The 21,255-nt window shown below is 41.3% G+C and overlaps 2 protein-coding genes across 4 annotated transcripts; one reads left to right on the top strand and one right to left on the bottom strand.

Annotated features, from left to right (window-relative positions):
• Window positions 1-216: 216 nt before the first annotated feature.
• Window positions 217-17,110, top strand: cfap44 (cilia and flagella associated protein 44). 3 transcript variants are annotated; one of them, XM_087843492.1, is made up of 35 exons: window positions 218-283; window positions 369-454; window positions 1,265-1,418; window positions 2,031-2,193; window positions 2,795-2,897; window positions 2,971-3,187; window positions 3,386-3,500; window positions 3,946-4,110; window positions 4,724-4,882; window positions 4,970-5,017; window positions 5,251-5,350; window positions 5,669-5,763; window positions 5,844-6,053; window positions 6,338-6,448; window positions 6,541-6,693; window positions 7,348-7,557; window positions 8,262-8,404; window positions 8,514-8,793; window positions 9,043-9,092; window positions 10,707-10,869; window positions 11,049-11,179; window positions 11,512-11,723; window positions 11,800-11,944; window positions 12,044-12,197; window positions 12,352-12,593; window positions 12,730-12,982; window positions 13,080-13,283; window positions 14,054-14,249; window positions 14,322-14,426; window positions 14,628-14,758; window positions 14,880-14,996; window positions 15,707-15,908; window positions 16,146-16,306; window positions 16,436-16,570; window positions 16,870-17,110. In XM_087843492.1, the coding sequence occupies exons 2-35, from the start codon at window positions 388-390 to the stop codon at window positions 17,089-17,091; spliced, it is 5,316 nt and encodes a 1,771-aa protein (XP_087699618.1). In that variant the 5' UTR covers window positions 218-283; window positions 369-387; the 3' UTR covers window positions 17,092-17,110. The 3 variants fall into 3 exon arrangements, with proteins under 3 accessions (XP_087699620.1, XP_087699618.1, XP_087699619.1); XM_087843493.1 differs by having other exon boundaries at window positions 226-283; window positions 374-454; XM_087843494.1 differs by having other exon boundaries at window positions 217-454; window positions 14,325-14,426.
• Window positions 15,636-19,420, bottom strand: LOC102793107 (tripartite motif-containing protein 16-like). The gene is made up of 2 exons (XM_006782075.3): window positions 17,534-19,420; window positions 15,636-17,080 (listed from the first exon to the last, which is right to left on the bottom strand). Exon 1 carries the CDS (start codon window positions 19,246-19,248, stop codon window positions 17,557-17,559), a length of 1,692 nt encoding a protein of 563 aa, XP_006782138.2. The 5' UTR covers window positions 19,249-19,420; the 3' UTR covers window positions 15,636-17,080; window positions 17,534-17,556.
• Between the last annotated feature and the right edge of the window lie 1,835 nt (window positions 19,421-21,255).

The following is a 21,255-nucleotide window of genomic DNA, read 5'->3' as shown; positions in this document are numbered from 1 at the left end:
ACTGTGGTTACATCGATGTGAATTAGAAATAGACATTCTTTAAAATTCCTTAAAAATCAAGTTAGTTTAATCTAATATTAAAGTTAATCATGTTTGTAAAAATTATGTCATTTTCTTTAAAATTACGACCCATTACGCTCCAAACGCAAGACAACGGTTGAGAACTACATAACCCACAAGGCTTTGCAACTCACTGATTTTCCCCGTTGCCCGGCAACGTAGCAACAGACTTTACGGAGCCATATCCAGAAGATAGGACTTTAAATCCATCTGGTGGCATTGTGTATTATCATATTCTAAAGTTTAACTTCCTTCATTTCAAGCTATAAATACCTTTGAATAATAGACTGTCTGTGTGTGTTTCACAGAGCAGGTAACAAACAGAAAATGTTGGGAGAAAACGGGACTTTTGTTAGTGAACAGACTGAAAGCACACGGACATCTTCACATGAAGGTCAGGCAGTTTAATGCTATTTTTCCCCCAAGTTTAATTAATAATTGTTTTTTTTTTAATGTCAGCTATTTTAATTTACTTTATTAACCCGCTTTATTTCAACTTTTAATGAATGAAAATCCATTATTATTTATTATTAATTTATTTCATATTTTAAATTTACATTTTAAACTTAAAATGTTGTTTTTTTGTTCTAATTTTCTCTTTTTACTTTATTGAGACATTTATTTTGATTTTGAATTTTATTGTACATTGCAATGTCCTCATTCTACCTATTTAAGCTTTGTTCTAGGTTGTGTTAAGTAGTTTTGGCTAATGTAGCCAAAACCTTGGGGTAAATAAAGCATGTATTCTCATGAATGTACCAAGCTAAAGCCAATCAGTTTTAGATACTTAGTTGTTATTGTAGTTTGCTGATCATTTTATGTCATGCACCACGTAAAACCCCGTTTCACTAAAAACCATTTCACAATACCCGATATCGGTGTTTTCCCTTTAGTGTAAAGTTTGCGTGGTGAGGTGGTAGCACTATCACTTTAAAGCAAGAAGGTCCTAGGTTGAATTAGAAAATAAGTTGTGAAGACAGTGTCCTGGAGGAAAGGTCGACCTTTCCTCCTTTCCTTGGCTGTAGATTGTTACACTTGGAGTGGGTGTAAAATTGATACATAAATGTGATTAAGCACTAAAAAATGTGGCTGTCCCCTGTAGTTCCTAAGTTATGAGTGCTAAAATGCTGGAAAAATAAAGTTAATTAAATGGTACAAGTCACCAGTGACTAAAAACGGTTTTCACATCTTTCCTTCCTCGCAGAATGTGATACCAAGCACTCAGCAATGCAGCAGGAGGCTGGGAGCCAATCAAAAAAGCAACTCCCTGCAGACATGTACTACAAATATGAAGAGCTTCACTCCAGACCGTACATCACACCCGATTCTGAAATCCCAGAGAACCTCCTGCATCTCTCGTATCCTTTGCTGAAAAATATTTTTACACCTTCCATTATAAGAATAGTGCACATAGTTTATTTTGAGTAGTTTTTAACTTCAGCTTTTATGTATTCAATTCAATTAAGTTTTATTTATACAGCAGCAAATCACAACAACAGTTGCCTCAAGGCACTTTATATTGTAAGGTAAACACCCCACGATTTTATTTAAATATGTTATAAACACTACCTAACTCTATATCGTGCTGATGTTTGCAGCCATTATATGTTTAGCTTGTATTATATAAGTGTATGTGTAAGTATGAATGCTCAGTATAATATACTGTACATTTAAACATGCGTTGTGTATATTGTAAGTAATATGTAGTATAGACTAAGCAGTAATATTGTTTAATACAGTAGCATTATAGTGCCATTATCTTATGGTATGTGTCATATATTTTTCTGCTAATACTAATGCTTCTAAAGTAATAGTATGTATAAACAGTATGTGGGCCAGAGATATTAGTATATTTATACATTATTATAAAAAAGCAGTTGTCATTTTCATGGGACTTTTGCTAAAAAACATTTTTCTATAACACTGATGTGAATTTTAACTTTGATATCCTTAATTAATGATGCAATCAGTCACTCCTTTGGCTATGACTGTGGACGCAGGGCAAACCTGAAGCTGCTGGATGACAGAACTCTGATTTTTATAGCGGGGAACATGCTCGTCCTGCTCGATGTGAACACCAAGGAGCAGAGATACCTGCGCTCCTGCAGTGGAGGGGGAATTGGAGCAATCACGGTAAGGGGAAATTACTCATCATGCAAGTGAACTGTCCCACGGAATCTGCAATCTCTGTGACTGACAGCAGGCACATTGAGGAGTTAAATAATGCTACTGGGGATTTAAGCTTTAGTGGGAAATCTACGGCACAACTACATCGTAACCCCAAATTCCTCTGAAAGCCCTCGGTGTAACCCAGTATGCACCTCTCTAGAAATGTAACTACACATCATGTTGACTCAGCCCGCAACTAATATGATTGGCCTGTCTACTACCGCAAAATCCTCCTATGCATTTCCAGCAACGTTTCTGCTGTAGTTTTATAATTTAACAGTGCGGCTAGCATCAAATGTAAAACTCCAGAATAAATGCCAGCAACCTGGTCGGCTGCTTATGTGGGTTATATCGTAGGCACTCCAAAGATTTCCTGCAGAAGTGTACATTTATGCAACTACAGTTTTCAAGCAGAAATGATTGAGGTACATACAATTAATACCTCAATTGTTTTAATGCAGTATTTACAGGAAGATTTACAATCCCTTATTATAAAATGCATTTGGTCCAGTTGCATAATTAATCACTTGATGACTGGATTTTCTGTGTGTGTGTGTGGTTAAAGGCCCACCCTGGCAAAGAGTACTTTGTTGTAGCAGAGAAGGGAAAACAGCCCAACATCATAGTCTATGAATATCCTTCATTGGGACCTTACCGCATCCTCAGAGGTAAATTGGATTCATTTTGCAGTTATTATCTTAATGTTATTTGATGCTCTTGATTTAACCTGCATGTCTGTAGGTGGTACTGAGCGGGAGTACAGTTTTGTGGAGTTTAACCACAAAGGAAGCATACTGGCCAGTGTGGGGAGTGAACCTGACTACACGCTGACACTGTGGGACTGGAGGCAGGAGGAGGTGATACTGAGCTGCAAGGCCATTTCACAGGAGGTCTATCGAGTCAGCTTTTCCCCATATAACCCAGGAATCCTCACAACGTCTGGATTTGGGCACATCAAGTAAAGTCAAAGTATAGTCCTCTGAAAATGTTGCAAAAACAACTTTGAGTTAGTTTCTTGTTTTATGCAGAGGATATTGTGGTAAACTCTGGGGTCAGAATAACAAAAAATAACTCTGCAGTCATTTCTGACTGCAGAGTTGAGGTTTTTACTCTTTTGCAATATCGAATGATTTTGTTTTCTTTCTCTCTCTCTTAGGTTTTGGAAAATGGCAAACACATTCACAGGTCCTAAATTACAAGGACTTATAGGACATTTTGGGAAAACTGTACCAACTGATATCGAGGGCTACGTGGAACTTCCTGATGGAAAGGTCTGTACTCGAGAGTCAGAGGCTACCTCCAAGAGAGCCTCTTAATTTCCCATTAGTCCATTTAAATTGAAACTGGCCACACATCATCGAGTGAAGTCTCCAGATAAAAAGCAAGAATTTTACTTTTTTACAACTATAGTATTGATTACATGTGTAAATTAAAGTGAACAGGTGATTTGTTATTAACTGTAGATAAGAGGTAGATTGAATTATACAAGTGCATGAAATAAAGCTCTGTGTGAACGTATGGGTAAATGTAGTTTTTAGTCTAAAGTCCTTTGAGAGGTCAGTGACGCTCAGAAAGAAGTATTTACATACCACTTCATGTTTTAGTCAAGAGTATGGAGCCTTGCAAGGGACATTGGAGCAAAAAAATGAAGATGAACTTTTGCGAGATCGGCTCTGTACAAGAGAATTAATATTTCACTTCATCTTTTCCTTTTAGGTGTTGTCAGGAACAGATTGGGGCAATTTGCTGGTGTGGGATGGGAACACCATCAAGGTGGAGATTTGCCGTAATGATGGCCGGACCTGTCATGCAGGGACGGTCCAGCCGTTTTCCCTAGAAGATGGACAGCTGATGACGATTGGCTCTGATGGTGTTGTCAGGGTAAGATCCTTGCTACACCAATTACAACATTAAACCATAGAGTCCCCTTACTTTGCCAAAAACAAAAACATTTGACCTGTCAGAGCATGGCCATGTGTCCCCTGGGTGTGAACAGTAGCAACTGCCAGCAGATACTTCTTGTCCTTCAGCTTGTTCCACCAAGGCTACTGCCACTGCAAGTCAATTTGGTACAATTAATAATGAACTTTTTCTGAAGAAGGAGGAAATAATTATTCTTTTGCAAACTATGTTGGGGACTATTGCCCTAGTGGATTAAAATACATTATTGTTAATTATTAGTACTTTATTGGACAAGCATACATTTTTTAATTAAGGGCTAGAGTAGAAATATCGAGGCACTTTCTCTTTCTCTTAAAGAAACTGGAATTTGTGTTGAGCGTGGATTTGAGTAGATGGATTTATTGAGATCATCTCAAGCAGTTATTTAAAAAAATGCTGACATTCTCTTTTAAGATAATCCTGGTGCTTACAGTACAACCAATTTTCTGTAATACTTTCACCATGACCATTTTTATCAATACCATTCTTTTTTTCTTTCTAGTTGTAAAATTGTATCAATGTGTGAATAGCAAAAGTAAAATTTTCCCATCAGGTTTGGGACTTTGAGAGGATCAACACAGCTGACAGTAACAGCGACGGCAGTAGATTTGAGATGGAGCCCAATAATGAGCTGGTGGTCGGACGCAATGTGTGCCTCTCCTCTGTGGTGAGGGGGAGCTCCCTGCCTCACTCCTTCGTTTGGTTTGCCCAGGTCAGAAAAAAAGGTTTGCACTTGGAAACCATAACACATGATCCACACTCACCTCGGTCCTGATCTCTCTCCTGTGTGAACTTGTAGGATTCTAATGGAGCCATCTGGAAACTGGACCTTTCATTCACCAACACAGTAAGTTTCCTGCATCTTTTGTTTCTATGGAGAAGCTATGTAAATGCAGCAATTTGTTTACTGGGGATTTGAATGAACAAGTAACAGTGCAGACATTTCTAAATGGATGGATTGTAACTGATAAAGACCAAAATGTTATATTCTCCGTTCTTCATAGGAACTTCATTAAACCACTGTGTGTCATAATACAGTATGCAGGTTCCGGCCTGTGTAATAAAGTCTTTTGTGTGCAGAGTCCTGATCCAGAGTGCCTGTTTTCGTTCCATGGTGGGATGATTCAAGGCCTGGACGTATCAAAGAAATCCCACCTGATGGCAACAACCACTCTGGACTGTGAGTCCATGTGTGCTTACATACCTGTACCATGCTCTCCTTTTCCACTGATTCAGTGCTAGTGGCCAATCAACCACTAGCAGTTCCATGCATTTCAAAGAAAAATGCTGTTACACTTAAACTGTCGCCACACCCCAAAGCTATTGGGCCCAGATTTGGAACCACTTTCATGTCAGTAGATATGAGAAAAATCACCAAAATCACACATGCCTGTTCTCAAGAGCTAATACTATAGATATATAGTTTATATAAATATACTATATATGTGAAAACACATACAAACTCTGTAAGAGCTGCTATTTTGTCCATGCCATCCAGGCTCTGTCAAAGTTTTTGACTTCCTGGCAAAACGAGAACTGACCACCAGACGCTTTAATCAGGGAGGAACTGCTCTATGCTGGGCTCCAGCTAAGGTGAGTGTGTCAGTGAAAACAGAATTCTTCTTCCAGTGTGACTCAAAAGGCTCAACAATGGCTCCGGTGTTGGCTTTAAGGTGAGCCAGAGTGGAGGTTTACTGGTGACCGGCTTTGAGAATGGAGTAGTACGCTTGCTGGAGCTGTACAACCCTCAGAGGCTGCAAACTATCACAGGACAGAGCCCCGAAGGAGATGCCGAGCTGCGCCTTAGACAGCCCTTCAAACCACATGATGCTGCTGTTACAGCTGTGGCATATGAACGAAATGGAGAGATCCTGGCCACAGGGGTAAGCGGTTTTCTAGTTTACTACTGTGGAAGCATATAATATGGAGTACCAGTAACAAGGCTTCTTCAGATAGGCTAAATTCATCTGCTACACAAAGCTAGGTTTTGTCAGCATTCATTGGCTTTGGCAAGAAGGAATTTCCACCCATTAAAAGTTCAGCTAGAGCTAAGTTAGCTAGAGGTGAAGTTTGTAAAGTTTCTGTAGACACTTTATCAGTTTAAGGTTAGTTTTGGTGTTTGTTGTATCTTTCTGATATCTCTTCTTATTCTGATCTTTCTCCTCAGAGTGCTGACTGCACTGTGTTCTTCTTCACTGTTGGAGAGAACTACAACCCCATCGGTTTTATCCACGTCCCTGGGCCGGTACAGGCGCTGGAGTGGTCACCGCATTCTCACGTAAGCTCAGTGTTTAATCATCGCTGCTGTGAATGTGAAGGGTCTCTGTGATAGATTTGCATAACGTTGTTTTTTGTACTTTTTTTATACAGAACGATAACAATCTGGTCATCCTGTGTCAGAGCGGTCATGTGGTTGAGGTGCACAGTCCTGATCTGGCAACTCAGAAACCAACCAACACCTTTCATCTGTCGGAGCTGCCCAGAAGATCCTTCAAGTTTAAAAGCATCAAGTCTCGAATCAAGGTCTGAAAGTGGTCTTTCTTGACGTTAGTCTGTTTGAATAAATAAATGCATTTTTGTCAGGTTTTTGTCACATTCACTTCTGCGAGTGTTCATATTTTGGCAGTACAGCTCTGTGCTGGGACCTCCTCGTTCTTCTATGACCCCCCCGCCCGCCTGCCCTCCCCCAGTGAAAAACTGAAAAGGAATTAATAATTACAGATATGTCTGTGAAGGTTCTCAGTCATCCAGGTCATCGTAGTCTAAGGAGCTTGGAAAGAAAAGCGTCTGGACTTCTTTAAGTTGCCTAAAAACGTTTCACCTCTCATCCGATGAGCTTCTTCAGTTCAGTTGCCGAACTGAAAAAGCTTCTCGGATGAGAGGTGAAGAGGCTTGCAGGTTCACAGTAACTGTGAGCACGTTAACCAGCTATAAAAGCTTAAGTATGTAAGTTTTACTACTTGGATGTGTAACCACTAACTTTATCTACCAAGACTGTGGCTAAGGTTAATTGTGCGGCCGCTGTTCTTAACTTTTATGGCTCCATTAACTGTGTTTTTGTACTCGGTGTTTCTTTATTTCCTGCCTTTTTACTCTGTTTAAAAGAACTGCTGCTCGAATATGAATGGAAACGTAATTTCAGATCAGATGTTTTGCATTTTAAATTCTGTGTTTCAGAGAGAGGAGGATATTGCAAGAAATAAAGCCATAAAGGAGAAGAAGAAGAAAGCGAAAGAAGAGCAGTTAAAAGACACAACAAAGCTGGATGTAGAGCAAGAAGAAGAAAAAGAGGAGAAGGAAGAATTACCTCCTATCTATATCCCTGATCCACCAAGTCCTCTCTGCTGCGGCTTCTATTCACAGCCTGGACACTTCTGGCTCTCCATGGTATGCATACAAACACAAACACACACACTCATAATGTGTCTGTTTCTTACAGTCATTCAGGAATATGATACCAAGTTCCTTCACCCACAAAAGTAGAAAATAAACTAGACTACAACCTGCGTTTGCTGTCAGTGAGTAAAAACATGTAAAATCCACAGTTAAAAGGGTGAGGTACCAAATCTGTCCAAAAAACAAACCATTGTGCAATATCCGATATAGTCCAAAAAACAAGAAGACTAGAAAACTCATCTCCACTTTCAAATATATTGTACACTCCGAGAGTCTTTAGTGTAATTGAATGAAATGGCCACACATTACAGTCACATTCATCAGCAAGCATCAGTCTAACTTTCTGCATCAGAAAGTTGCAACAAATGAAAAGCACTAAACTGAACGAGATGATGGGTCAATTCTACAACAGAGCTGAGCAGGTAATCGCATTTTGAATAACTTAATCAACAATGAGCAAAACAGGTTTACATTGATTTTATTACAATGCTGGCTCTGGCTAAAACCCTGCCTTGTCTAGAGATTCTGTTTAATCCTATGCAGGTATCTAAATATCAGTTACCAGCCATGCAGTTTTATAGAAAGGAGTTAATGATATCTGTTTAGCTCTGGAAGTTGATGAGATATAGGTAAATATCCTGAAGTGTGATTTGTTCTTCACGACTAACTGTTTTCTGTCTCTCTGAACCCTGTAGGGAGGCTTTGACTCAGGCTTCTTATATCACTGTAAGTTCTCTGAGAATCAAGACGAGGATCCTGAGCAGCGGCAGGATGAACCATTCAGCTTTCTGCCTGTACATAACGCAGAGGATGACCCCATCTGTTCCATCACCTTCAGGTAGCCTGAGGACAGACTAGCTTTTCTAAACTTTTGTGCAGCTGTTTACACTTTACATGTTTTGAATGAAAAGGGTGGTGATTGAAGTGCAATTCCTGGTGCGTTGTAGCTCCAACAGACAGCTGCTTCTCTGCGGCATGAACTCGGGCTCCATCAGGATTTATCCCCTGCAGCCTGGTGATCACAGCCTCACGTCCATGCAGGCTTACTGGACTCTCAGCATCCACGACAACCAGTATGGACACCTGCGACACATCTGCTGTAGCCACGACGACCTGTATGTGCTGACAGCGGGAGATGACGGGAACATCTTCTCCTTCAGCCTGCTTCCTCCAGAGGAGATGCAGCAAAGCCTGCAGAGAAAGAGAGCCAAGATTCCTTCACCCAAGGTCGGTCACATTTTGATGGCTTATTGTCTTTAAACCAGTTATATAATAATCAGCTTGAGTTTGTAAGGGACTAAAATTGAGCTAGTTCATAAGTCTAACTCTAAAGGGGCACTTTATAGGCCTAAATGCTGAACTTGTGGTCACGTGTTCCCAAGTAAAACAGTTCAGTGGAAGACAGACAACCCCGTTTAATAAAATTGTTTTATATATGTGAGTTTGTATCAATATCATCTTTTTTGCATGATTTAGATAACTCTTGGGAATGAGACTGAGGATATTGAAGATCCAGCAGCCTACAGGTGAGAATAAATAGCAAGTTTAGTTATAATTTCGTATCAATTAATAATTTCTTCCTCTGTATATCTACCATTTTTTCTTTTTGGGACTCTCATAAACTGTATATACAGGTGAAACTCGAAAACTTGAATATCGTGCAAAAGTTCATTTATTTCAGTAGTTCAACTCAAAAGGTAAAACTAATATATGATATAGACTCATGACTTACAGCTTACCCCAAATTCAAAATCTCAGAAAATTTGAATATTGTGAAAAGGTTCAATATTTTAGGCTCAAAGTGTCACACTATAATAAGCTAATTATTCAAAACACCTGCATAAGGTTCCTGAGCCTTTACATGCTCTCTCAGTCTGGTTCATAGGAATCACAATCATGGGGAAGACTGCTGACCTGACAGTTGTGCATAAAACCATCATTGTCAGCCTCCATAAGGAGGGAAAGCCTCAAAAGGTAATTGCAGAAGAAGTTGGATGTGCCCAAAGTGCTGTATCAAAGCACATTAATAGAAAGTTATGTGGAAGGGAAAGGTATGGAAGAAAAAGGGCTAAATGAAAAAAAAAGAACTGGTCTGTTGCTCAGTGGTCGAAGGTCCTCTTTTCTGATGAGAGCAAATGTTGCATCTCATTTGGAAACCAAGTTCCCAGAGTCTGGAGGAAGAATGGAGAGGCACACAATCTAAGATGCTTGAAGTCCAGTGTGAAGTTTCCACAGTCTGTGTTGATTTGGGGAGCCATGTCATGCTGGTGTTGGTCTACTGTGCTTTAAGTCCAGAGTCAATGCAGCCATCTACCAGGACATTTTGGAGCACTCCATGCTTCCTTCCGCAGACAAGCTTTATGGAAATGCTGACTTTGTTTTCCAGCAGGACTTGGGACCTGCCAACACTACCAAAAGTACCCAAAACCTGGTTCAATGACCATGGGATTACTGTGCTTGAGTGGCCAGCAAACTCACCTGACCTGAACCCCATAGAGAATTTATGGGGCATTGCCAAGAGAAAGATGAGTGACACGAGACCAAAACAATGCAGAAGAGCTGAAGGCCGCTATTGAAGCAATTATAAAAAATAAAGGCTTCAAATATCTTGCTTTTCATGTAATGAGTCTATATCATATATTAGTTTGACCTTTTAAGTTGAATCAGTGAAATAAATTAACTTTTGCATAATATTCAAATTTAGTTTCACCTGTATATGATGAACATAGCTCACCCGATCTGAAACATGAAGATACCTTAACCCTGCATTATTTCTAATGGCCAGTAGAAGGAGACTCCTGTTTCACAAAGACATAGAAAGAAAATAACCTTTCAACCATCACATCTGTGACCTAAGTAAACATTTTCCTGATGAGTTAATGGTCTCAGTCACTACTTTTAAGTCTTATTAATGCATTATGTTTATTTTGGACATCAGAGTTACACATACTTTACAGGGTTGACAAGAAGGCAGAATATGAGCGTGCAGGGTTCCTCGGTTTCATAGCTCATGACATCATGTTATAAACTGCCAAAGTGGGGGTGGTGAAAGCTTGACTCTTCACAATGAAACTTTGCTGTGGCTCATGAAAAATATCAAGTTTTCTCTCTTCTAACTTTCTAATGTCTCCTTGTTCCAGCTTAGAGATGGCTAAGCAAAAGCTGCAAAATTACCAACTGCAAAAGGAGGCTGAGCTAAAGGTTTCTGAAAAGCAGAAGAACCTGAGTGAACTCCAGAAGAAATTTAAGAAAGTGCTGAATGACAACCAGAATCTGTCGGAGCACATTCGCTTGAAACCAGAGGTACAAATGCAAATCTGGGATGTGTATGTGTGCACTATCCCTGAGTTGGGAAATTCAGCTGCCTTGCCACTGAAACCGAGATTCAATGAGATCTGAAAAATAATCTGATCTGGAATGTTTTACTAAGGGATAGACACAGTAAATTGTTGTTAGATGTATGTGTTGGTGTGTGTCTGTAGGAGCTGCAGCTGGACCAGCGATGTTACAAACAGGCAGAGAGGCTAAAAGCCCAGCGCGTGATGGAGGTCAGGAAGCAGCTAGCCTGGGAGCAGGAGCGCTGCAGCATAGCACTCAAAAAACTACAGGACTGGTACATGCAAGTTTTTATTATACAACTATTTATATTATTCACAAATCAAAAAAATAGTAATTTGTCTTAAAAAGAGCCTTTTTGGTGTGAAACAAACTGTTAGCTCCTCTCCTTCTAAGGTTAGCCTCCCTTTCAGCCAGCTTTGTTCTGATTCTGACTGCCTGCCCCTCAAACAGAAAGCTTGAACAGTTGGTGGGACAAAGCTGTGTTCCTGACCTGACCACTGACCTGCACAGACTTCATTACTTGAAACTTTGGCCAAGTGAAATATGAGCGTGTATCTTTAGAATAGTGTATGTAGCCAACTGACAAACACCTATGCTTGATGTCAGGTTCAGGAACTCTCTTGGTGGAAAAATAGTCATTGTGGTTGCCACCCAGACCAGCCACAGAGTCTCCACTTACCATTTACCGGAGCCTGCCGAGCTTTCAGCTCAGGTCAGGCATCGGAGCACAACCAGAGAGCCTGTTGGACACAGAGATGCTGCACTAAATTGTAGGAAAGTCAGAGCAGAGACTGCAAAAGGCAGCACCAAAATTGACGGTAAGAAAGTGATTGTGTCTTTGTTTTACACATCAAAGATATATCTTGACCTGCATTGTCACCTGTGTGCATCCAGAGGAGGAGGTGTTATGCCATCCAGTGATTCGTACAGCAAAGATCAAGCTGGGAGATCGTCAGGAAGAGAGACTTCGAAAGGCTGCAGAGAAAGCTGAGCAAGCTCGAGCCAAAATAGAAAAGAAGAAGCAGGAATGGGCACAAATGTGAGTGACTCTGCAGTGTCAGGTTAACCCACTAAGGAGTAGCTGGGGCTTAAATTTGAACGCTGGTTCAAAAATGTGTTCGGATTTTTGGTGTCTCAGTTACGCAGAGAAACCAAGTGAGGACTATGAAGATCCGAAGGACGTGGAAGCCATCCGTGAAGCCAAAGAGAACATCGGGGACTACAGCGGGGTGAAACACCGGCGGGTGAACGCGGAGATGAAGAGAGAAGAACTGATTTCCTTGGAGGAAAATGTACAAACTCACACTAATACCCAGATGTTCACATCTGCTTTAAATATACTTTGTGCTATCTATTTCACACCTACGTGCAGGCATATAATTATGGTCCTTAAATGTCATTATTAAATTATCTGGATAATCTAATGACTCACTCCATCATCACTAGATGCATGAAAAGCAGAGTGAGGTGAACAGACGGATCGTGGCATTGCGGGACTCCAAACTTCGTCTGGTGTCTTGGTTGCATGCTCGGGCTCAGCGGCTGCAGAAGGTCCAGCAGCGCCTGGCGGTTCATCTCCGCCGGCCTCCACCCATCCTGCCCAACATGTTAACAGAGGAAGTGCCAGAGGAGAAGCTGCGGTACAGCCACTCCACCTTGGAGCGATACCGGTCACTGAGGGAGCAGAGGTACAGAGGATGGCTGTTCTTTGAAAACCAAAAATTTAAATGGTTTCAGTTGGTTTGCTTGACATTGTTGCAACAATGACATGAAAAACATTAGAAAACAAAAACTGTCGATTTGTTTTGTTTTGTTTTTAAAAAGGTTTAGAGATTTGGAGCAGGAGGGAGCAGCGAGTTTGTTGGAGCAGCTGGAGAAAGAAATGGAGGCGGATAAAAAGGAAGAAGAGCAGAGGAGAGATGTAGAAGAAACTCCCAGATTGTCTGTTTCATCTGTAACCAGAGAAGAAGAGGAGACACCAGTGGACGAAGGATCAGAACTGAGCGAGCTGGAGGAGGAGCTTCAGAAGGAGGAGGAGATCAGACTGCTGTATGAGCAGAACACTCTGCTGGAGGAGGTCATTGACATTAATTTGATTTTTAACTGAATAAAAGGCCAACTAGTTGGAATGTCTTCTCGATAATAACTGATGTGGGGATGGATTTTATCCTCAGATGGAGACTGCGGTTTGTCAGTTTGACGCAGAGCTGCTGCTGCTGTGTCAACAGAAGCTGCATCTGGACTGGCGGCTGAAGCTGGCTGACCTCCGCCTGGTGACGCTCTTTCAGGAGATGCTGCTCCTCAAACAATTTCAGAGGAGAGAGGGAGGCTTACATGGGAAGCTCAACACCTGCATTACGGAGGAGAACAGCATCACAGTAGGTGGATTGAATTAGCCTGGAGTTGGTGTTTTTATTTAATAATACGCTTTAGTAATCGGCTTAAAAGGATATAGCAGCGTTCTTATGTTTTAGCTCACCTTTGCACATCCACATGCATCGTTATTTTGAATGGACAGTTTAGGGATAAAACAGAGTGGCTCATTTGGTGACGAGCAGGGGAGAGATGTTGGGCTTATTGAAAGGTAGATGTTAAAGATGGAGAAAGAGAAAGAGGAGGTTTTTAGTGTCAGAGGGCATGCAGGTGACTGTCATAACAGGAAGACGTGGAAGCAAGTGGTTTGTTTGTTTAGGGTCGGCACAATTGTCAGCTTTTAGAAAGCTTGTCACTTGCATTCATCAGTAGTTGTTGTACTCTTGGTGCTTCTGGTGGCTTCATACATTGCTATTTTACAGTGACATTCCTTATTTTTTTTCTCTGTTCAAATTTTTTTCTGCTGCTAAATGTGCTTTAAAATAACACTGACTTACTTTAAATTGATAAAAAGACTTGAAAACAGACCTGAAGCATGAAGATTTTATTAAACAGGAAATATTTCTTGCCATGCAGTCATGCAAGTCTGCACTGGCTCAGATTTGTGACTCAAATTTGCAATTCATTTTTTCACACATAACTACAATAACTGTGTAGTGTTTGCTGCCAAACACTGATGGCCTGGAAATCATTGTTTGCCAAAAAACTGTGTAAGCACAACACTGGGCCTGCAGTTATTGTAGTCCTCACACTTCCTTCCTCTGATCACTCACAGTCAAAGCTGGGAGAGTGCAATGAACAGCTGGAGATGAAGAGGAGAGACATAGCCAAGCTGCAGGAGAGGGAGAAGGCTCTGACCGCTGCCTTCCAGGCTTCGCTCGGGGAAAACAATAAGTATGAAGAGTTTCTGACCAAAGTCTTCAAGAAGAAGATCAAACGTGTGAAGAAGAAGGAGCAGACGGGAAATGAAGGTGAGGGAAAGTAACACAGTGTGTGTAACGATGTGTGCATCAGTACTTTATGATCACAGTGTGTGTTTGTAGAAGAAGAGGACAGTGAGGGAGACTCTGAAGAAGACGATGACTGGGATGATGATTATGACAGTGAAGAAGGAGGAGCTGCTGTGAATGACAGTATTTGCCCTGAAGGTCAGTAAAGTGGTGAAAAACATTCACCTCCTTTAATTTTTTAACAGTGAAAACTTTTCTGTTGTTCCAGCAGGAGCACAGAAACGTTTCAGTACTTTGAAACGCACCATTAAAGACATATTTCAGGTCATTTCATTTTTTGCCTGAAAATAGGTCTCTTTAATTTGACTTTAAGCATAAGTCTGTGTTTGTGTGTCTCAGGCTGTGAACCTGAGCTGTTTGAGAACACACTGCAGCTGCGTGAACGTCGACTGGACCTGGAGGAACTGTTAACAGAGGAGAAAAAGAGCGCTGAAGCTCTGAAGAAGGAGAACGACAACCTCGCAAAAAAGGTCAAACTCATCGGTTTTCATCACTGTTGGGCTTTCTGTACCTTCCTCTTGTTATCACTCGTGTGTTTTGCACTCATGTTATTGTGCTTGTGTTTTTGCATGGATTTGATCTGCTCTGCAGGAGAAATCGGTGAAGAGCAGCCGGGCTGCACTAGAAGACGACTTGGATTTAATCAACAGGGAGAAACTGCAGAAAATCAGTGAACTGGATGTTGTGGTTCCTCTGAGATTGCACCAGGTAAATGGGATGTCATGCTGGATATTCTCTGGTGACAAAACTGCTTCAAGCAAGTCATAACAACACATAACAGATGGTTAATAGTGCACTTAGTACAACCAGCTCAGTCTCTACAAAAACAATTGATTAGTCCATTTCACCAAATATCCAAGCTTTTACAAAATCTATACAAATCCTGCCTTTTTTTTAATATTTAAAAAATTAAATGTATGTTAATCAAAAATACACTTTAGAAATTATAAATTTTAAAAGAATATTGCAGAAAATAAAAGGTTTTTCTCAGAATGGGCATTTGGACCGTGGCGATCACACAATATCCACAAAATTTAATAGCCATTAAAAAAAAATTCTGTGTACATGGGGTTTTTTTGTCCTCGTAGAGTTATTGAGTTGCACAGATGTTTAAGTCTTTAAATAAAGTGAATAAAACAAAAATTCAAATGAAGAAACAAAGTAGAAGAACACTCTTTTGCATGCGTGATTTTATTGATCTTTATTGATCCACAGCCAAACAGGATTAAAACAAAACATTTTCTTGGATTTTACAGATTTTTATTATGAATATTCACCATAATAGACTTCCATGCAATACTTTGTGATGTTTTATTTAAAAGAAATGGTTACAGTGCAGTTTAGTGTATATTACAGAAGTTCTTAAACTTTTTCTTTTTGTTTTCTCCTTTTTTCCACTTTCACCCTGTGTCTTCCAGATTGAGTATGTTGTTAATGGCTCAGTGCCATCAGATCTGAGCGAGGCGTTGGTGCTGGACAAGAGTGAGCTGGACAGGCTGAAGGGGCGCATCCAGCAGCTGCAGGTGGAAAAGCTCCATCAGAAAGATCTGCACCGTCAAGCTCGCCAGCAGCACACCAAGCTCATCCACGACCGCAGAAACATGGCTGCCACGATCCAGAGTAAGAGTCTCTGACATGGAAGAGCTGAAGTGTAAAGATATACAAGAAGTTCACAGGTCACATGTAGACATTAGCTTTAAAAGAAAACACACATGCAGATGAAAACAAATACAGATTTGTGTTGCAGGATTTGCCACATGGCTTCAAGAAAACATTCCTGTGACTTTCTTCATGCGTAGATTTGATCATGTGTTTGTTGATCTGTGCTGTTGGGTGCCTGCTTGTATCTTGGTGCAGCACTGGAGCAGCAATGCAACGAGTTGATGAGAACAAAGTTTGGGAGGCTCGTGGATTTGGAAGCTTTGCAGATGCTGTCGGGGAACAGGAGGCTGGAGGAGCTGAAGCAGGAAAAACTCCTCAAAGAAGCTGCATACGCCAAGGAGATCAGACAGTGGGATGTATGCTTGTCTGTGTGTGTGCGAGATGTCTACATCTGTGCTGTTTTGATCATTTGCAAAGTGAACATTTTAAAACCACTTCGGGTTAAGTTTTTTTTAATCTTCTACTTGGGGTGTGTGTGTGTTCAGGCTAAGGTAGAAGAGGCACGTCAAGCTGTGATGGAGGTGACCACGTGTAATACGGAGCATCTCCGCAGTGCAACGAGTCTGAATGAACAGAAGAAGGAGCTACAGCTTATACTCAGCACCAGCCAAAAGAAAATGGTGAACAATGTGCAAGGCTGATGAGCCTGGGATCCACGGTGTCACACACACATATATAAATAAATAATGCAGTCACCTGGTGTACAGTTTATTTTAATAGTGTTGTTTAACATAAATACTTTTAATATGTTAATATTTCCTTTTTGTTCCGGATAAAAAGCGAATCCTGCTATAATTATGCACTTCTGCTTTTCTCATTCAGATCCAGAGACTTGTACAAAATATACAAAATATTTGTTGCTATCATGTGTTACTTTGCCCATATACTCTATAATCTATATATGTGTGAATGTATCCAGGGCAGACAACAGTTCCAGGACTACAGGAGACGCACAGACCAGGAGGCTATCCAGAATCTCCAAGACCTGGTGATAAAACAGTCGCAGCAAGCTGAAGCCCTCAGGAGAGAGATCCACCTCCTGTCGTGCAAAGGGGGTCACATGTTGCCCCCTGATCAGACCAGACTGCCACCACTTTCCCCCTTGCGCACCCCCATAGGCAGCATCAACACTGGAAAATAAAGAATGTCCACATAGCGCAGCTGAACAGAGTACGAAATATACATGCACCCATTTATATCATGAACACTTTGCACACCAATAAGGCTTAATAATCATGGACTGTTGCTTTTCAGTGACCCTCATCACCTTTTCTCTTCTGCTCTTCTGCTATTAACACACCTAAAGAAACATTAAATGAATAAGCACCCAGCACAGGGACACTTATTTAATGAGATATGATTAGAAACATAAATGAAGTTATGAAATATGTAGTATTTCTGTATTTTGACCCCACAAATTACAACACTACAACCAGATGAATAGAATCAACTTTTTGGGACTTCCTTACCTGCATGTTTGAACATGCATCAAAACTTCCCACAAATTACTGTACTTAGTCAAAGAAATGATCATAGAAGCATAACAAACATCATCATGATTAGTGTAGCTTCTATCCACTCACACCAGCTGTTAAATAACTCCAGTCTATTTGAGGTCAGACAGCTTAGCAGTGGATCCCATATCTAGTCCGAGTCCGGCACAGAGGGGCTGAGTGAATGTGGTCTGGACTCTGTGGAGGAGAGTCATGGTGCCAGAGACGCTGTAGAAGGACAGAATGCCTGCTCTGTGATCCAGGTACACTCCTACTCTGGACGGCCAGCAGACTGAAATGGGAGTTTTTCTTTTGTTATGTTTGAAAAAGCATCTTTGGTTGACACATTGCAAAGCCCAGGATTTGTCATTGTGTCCGAATTCACTTTCTTCTTGCTGCTTCCTGCTGATATCCCGGTATGTGACTGCCACTGTAACCCCTCCTCCGCTCCACTCCACCTCCCAGTAACAACGTCCAGTCAGAGTCTCTCTGCTCAGCACCTGAAACCTGTTAGTGAAAGCATGTGATTCTGGTTTGTTGGCATATAAATCCACTGCCAGTTGCACTGCCGCTAGCAAAGTGGGCATTCCTGTTGCTTTCCTGTTCCCTTCGGACAATATCAATAATGAGTTTGCCGTGCTCTGATCCAGTGTGAGCTGACAGGAATACTGTAAGAATGTAGCTCTTGTTTTGGGATCTGGTTGTGGCAGTAAAACATCCACTTCACGCACTGTCTGTGAGATGTTGGTATAAACATCACTAAAAATTTCCTGCATTTTATCCCTGGCTTTTGCCACAGCTGCTGTCACATCCTTAAAGTAGCGCAGAGGACGGATGTTGATGCTCGGTGAATCTGTCCATTCGTTGATGTGTGACAGTGAGGTGTAAGTGCAGAGAAACTGTGTGTGGTCCTCTGTGTGGAAAAGCTGCTCCAGCTCAGTGTTTCTCCTCCTCAGCTCAGAGATCTCCTGCTGCAGCTTCTCCTGAAGCTCTTTAACCCGACTGACCTCAGTTTTTTGCTGAAGTCTGATCTGCTGGGTCACATCAGAGCTTCTTTTCTCAATCGTTTTAATCAGTTCAGTGAAAATCTTCTCGCTGCACCTCACAGCTTTATCAGCAGAGTGATTAATGGCCTCCACCTCCTGCTGAAACACTCTCTTGGCTTCCTCTCTCTCCTGGATTCTCTGCTGGAGTTTTTCATGACTTGCCCCAAGTGCTTTCTGCCTCTCTTTCCTTTCTGCTTCAGCGGAGACAGTGCAGTGACCTTTATGCTCATCCATGGAGCACAGATAACAAATGCACTGTTGATCAGTGCGGCAGAATATCTTCATCACCTCATTGTGGCGAGGGCAGATAATCCTCATCTGGGAGGGGTCCACTAGCTTGTGTTTTTTAAAGGCAGGAGATTCATAGTGAGGCTGGAGGTGCTGCTCACAGTAAGAGACCAGACACTGCAGACACGACTTGATAGCTTTCATTTTTTCCCCAATGCAAAAATCACAGGTCACATCTTCAGATCCAGCATCGCAGTGATCAGCAGGAGGAGCTTGGAGTCCACTTTTCTTCAGCTCCTCCACTAACTCTGCCAACATGGTGTTTTTCACCAGAGCAGGTCTTGGTATGAAGGTCTGTCTGCACTGAGGGCAGCAGGGGATTTTCCTTAGATCACCTCTTTCCCAGAAGCATTTGATGCAGTTCATGCAGTAGTTGTGTCCGCAGGGAATAGTCACAGGATCTTTCAGTAGATCCAAACAGATCGAACAGCAGAGTTTGTCCTGGTCGAGCTGAATTCCTTGCTGCGCCATTTTACCTCAGAGAGAGTGAGTGTGTGAGAGTTTCACTTCCTGCCACCCGATCCAAACTAAAACTCAGTTCCTTTTTCTTGCTTTGCTATCTTGTCAGTTATGGTATGTTAATTACATACATCTGCACTCTGGCATATATTTGGAAGGATCAGAAAACAGGAAGTTATGTTGATCAAAGGGCAAACAGGAAGAAGGAGGAGGGTGTTTTATGGTTCAGATAATTCCAGGAAGAGGAGTGGTTTCACAAAACAGGGGGTGTTTTTATGTCCTGAGTGTTAGAAATAGAAAAGAGATCAATGATTACAAGAATGGGAAAGTGCTCTGGTGCTCTTAACACATTTTGCACACATGCCAGGTCTGGTGAAAAATTTTGTATTTTAATGGTTTCACATATGAGCACTAGGAAATGGCTCTAGAGCGCCACCTATGCCTTGTTAAATGCAGCCCTACGAACACATCATTTGAGCTACATGTATGAAATCTGGCACACATGTGTATCATGCCAAGACGAACAAAAAAGTCAGTGGGACCATTGGCGCAAACCCAACAGGAAGTCCGCAATTTAGAAGTGAAGGTGACATTTTGGCTCTAATTTTGCCATTTCCATGCCTCGAACTTTTTCGAACTCCTCCTTGGGATTTGGTCATATAAGCTTTATCTTTGGTCAGTGTCAACTACACACCTGGGCCATGTTAAATTGTGGAGCTTTTGAGTTTTCGGGATACGGTGAGGCTGTGGCGCCACGGCGAATTTCGATGATTCGCCATGAAAATCTTATTGCCTCTCATTCTATCATACATTGTCCGACCTGGACCAAAGAGCACACATATGATAAGGCTCCACCCCTGAACATATTTCAACTGCCATATTTGACATCAGGGACAGCGCCACCTAGTGGGAACAGGAAATGTCATGTTTTACATTTTGGGGTACAGTATAGTGATGGGTGACATCTGCAGCCTCAAATTTGTCCAGAAAAGCCTTAAGGAGTTGGTCTTGGGTTACAGTGAAAACTGTGAGTTTTCGTGGAAGGGTGTGACCCCAGCAGCATGGCGAACTTTGATGTCTCACCATGAAGGAACAAATTAGTGTAACTCACTGAAATCCAGTCTGATCAGTACCAGACTTTACAGGCATGATGTCAGACCCGCCCTGAACAGATTGATGTGCCCATTGTCAGAAATACACAGAGCGCCACCTAGTGGCAACACGAAATGTCATGTCTTTCATTTTGTTGTACTGATTTTCACAGGTTCATCATGGCCACCTCAAAAGCGGTGAATATCACCATCAGTCCCTCATGATGCTTCAGTGAGAAAATTGTGACTTTAAACTGAACGGCGCACCCTGGTGGTAACGTAGTTTACCATGAAAAATGAAGTGGCTTTTGAGGGGCTTGGAAAGTTTAAAAAGTCTTGAAATTTGGCGCACACCTCCAATGTGACGAACGTTTTGTTGTTATGTGATCATTTTCATTGAATAGCGCGAAATTGCTCCACAGCGCCCCCTACAAAATTTCAAAACATTAGTAATGGTTAGAGCGCCACCTACTGGGACGACTACAATCATGATTGAATGAGATGAAATTTTAGCTGGTGGTTAAATGCATGAATTCCATCAATGTGACATCAGATCGGACGTGCTGGTTTTAGGTGTTGGGCGTGGCTCAACACGTCGGGGTGCGAGGGCCCTCATAATGCTGCTTGCAGCTTTAATTTTATTTTATTTTTTTAAAGCTTATATTTGTAATAATAGAAGTAAAAATGATTTTAAAAAATCAGAAAAATAACAGTTTTTTTTTTAAATTGACCACTTTATTAGGTACACTTGGTCTGCTGCTTGTTAGTGCAAATATCTAATCAGCCATTCATATTGCAGCAACTTAATGCATTTAGATAGGTAGATATGATCAAGACAACCTGCTGAAGTTCAAACAGCATCAGAATGAGGAATGTGATGAAACCCCAAAAAGTTGATTCTGTTCATCTGGACGTAGCATTTTCAGGT

This window comes from Neolamprologus brichardi, chromosome 7, assembly GCF_056152115.1.
Source record: "Neolamprologus brichardi isolate AB-2024 chromosome 7, ASM5615211v1, whole genome shotgun sequence".
In the NCBI taxonomy this organism is placed as follows: domain Eukaryota; kingdom Metazoa; phylum Chordata; class Actinopteri; order Cichliformes; family Cichlidae; genus Neolamprologus; species Neolamprologus brichardi.
Note: the sequence above shows the minus strand (reverse complement) of the source record. Positions and strands in the feature narration are given on the sequence as shown.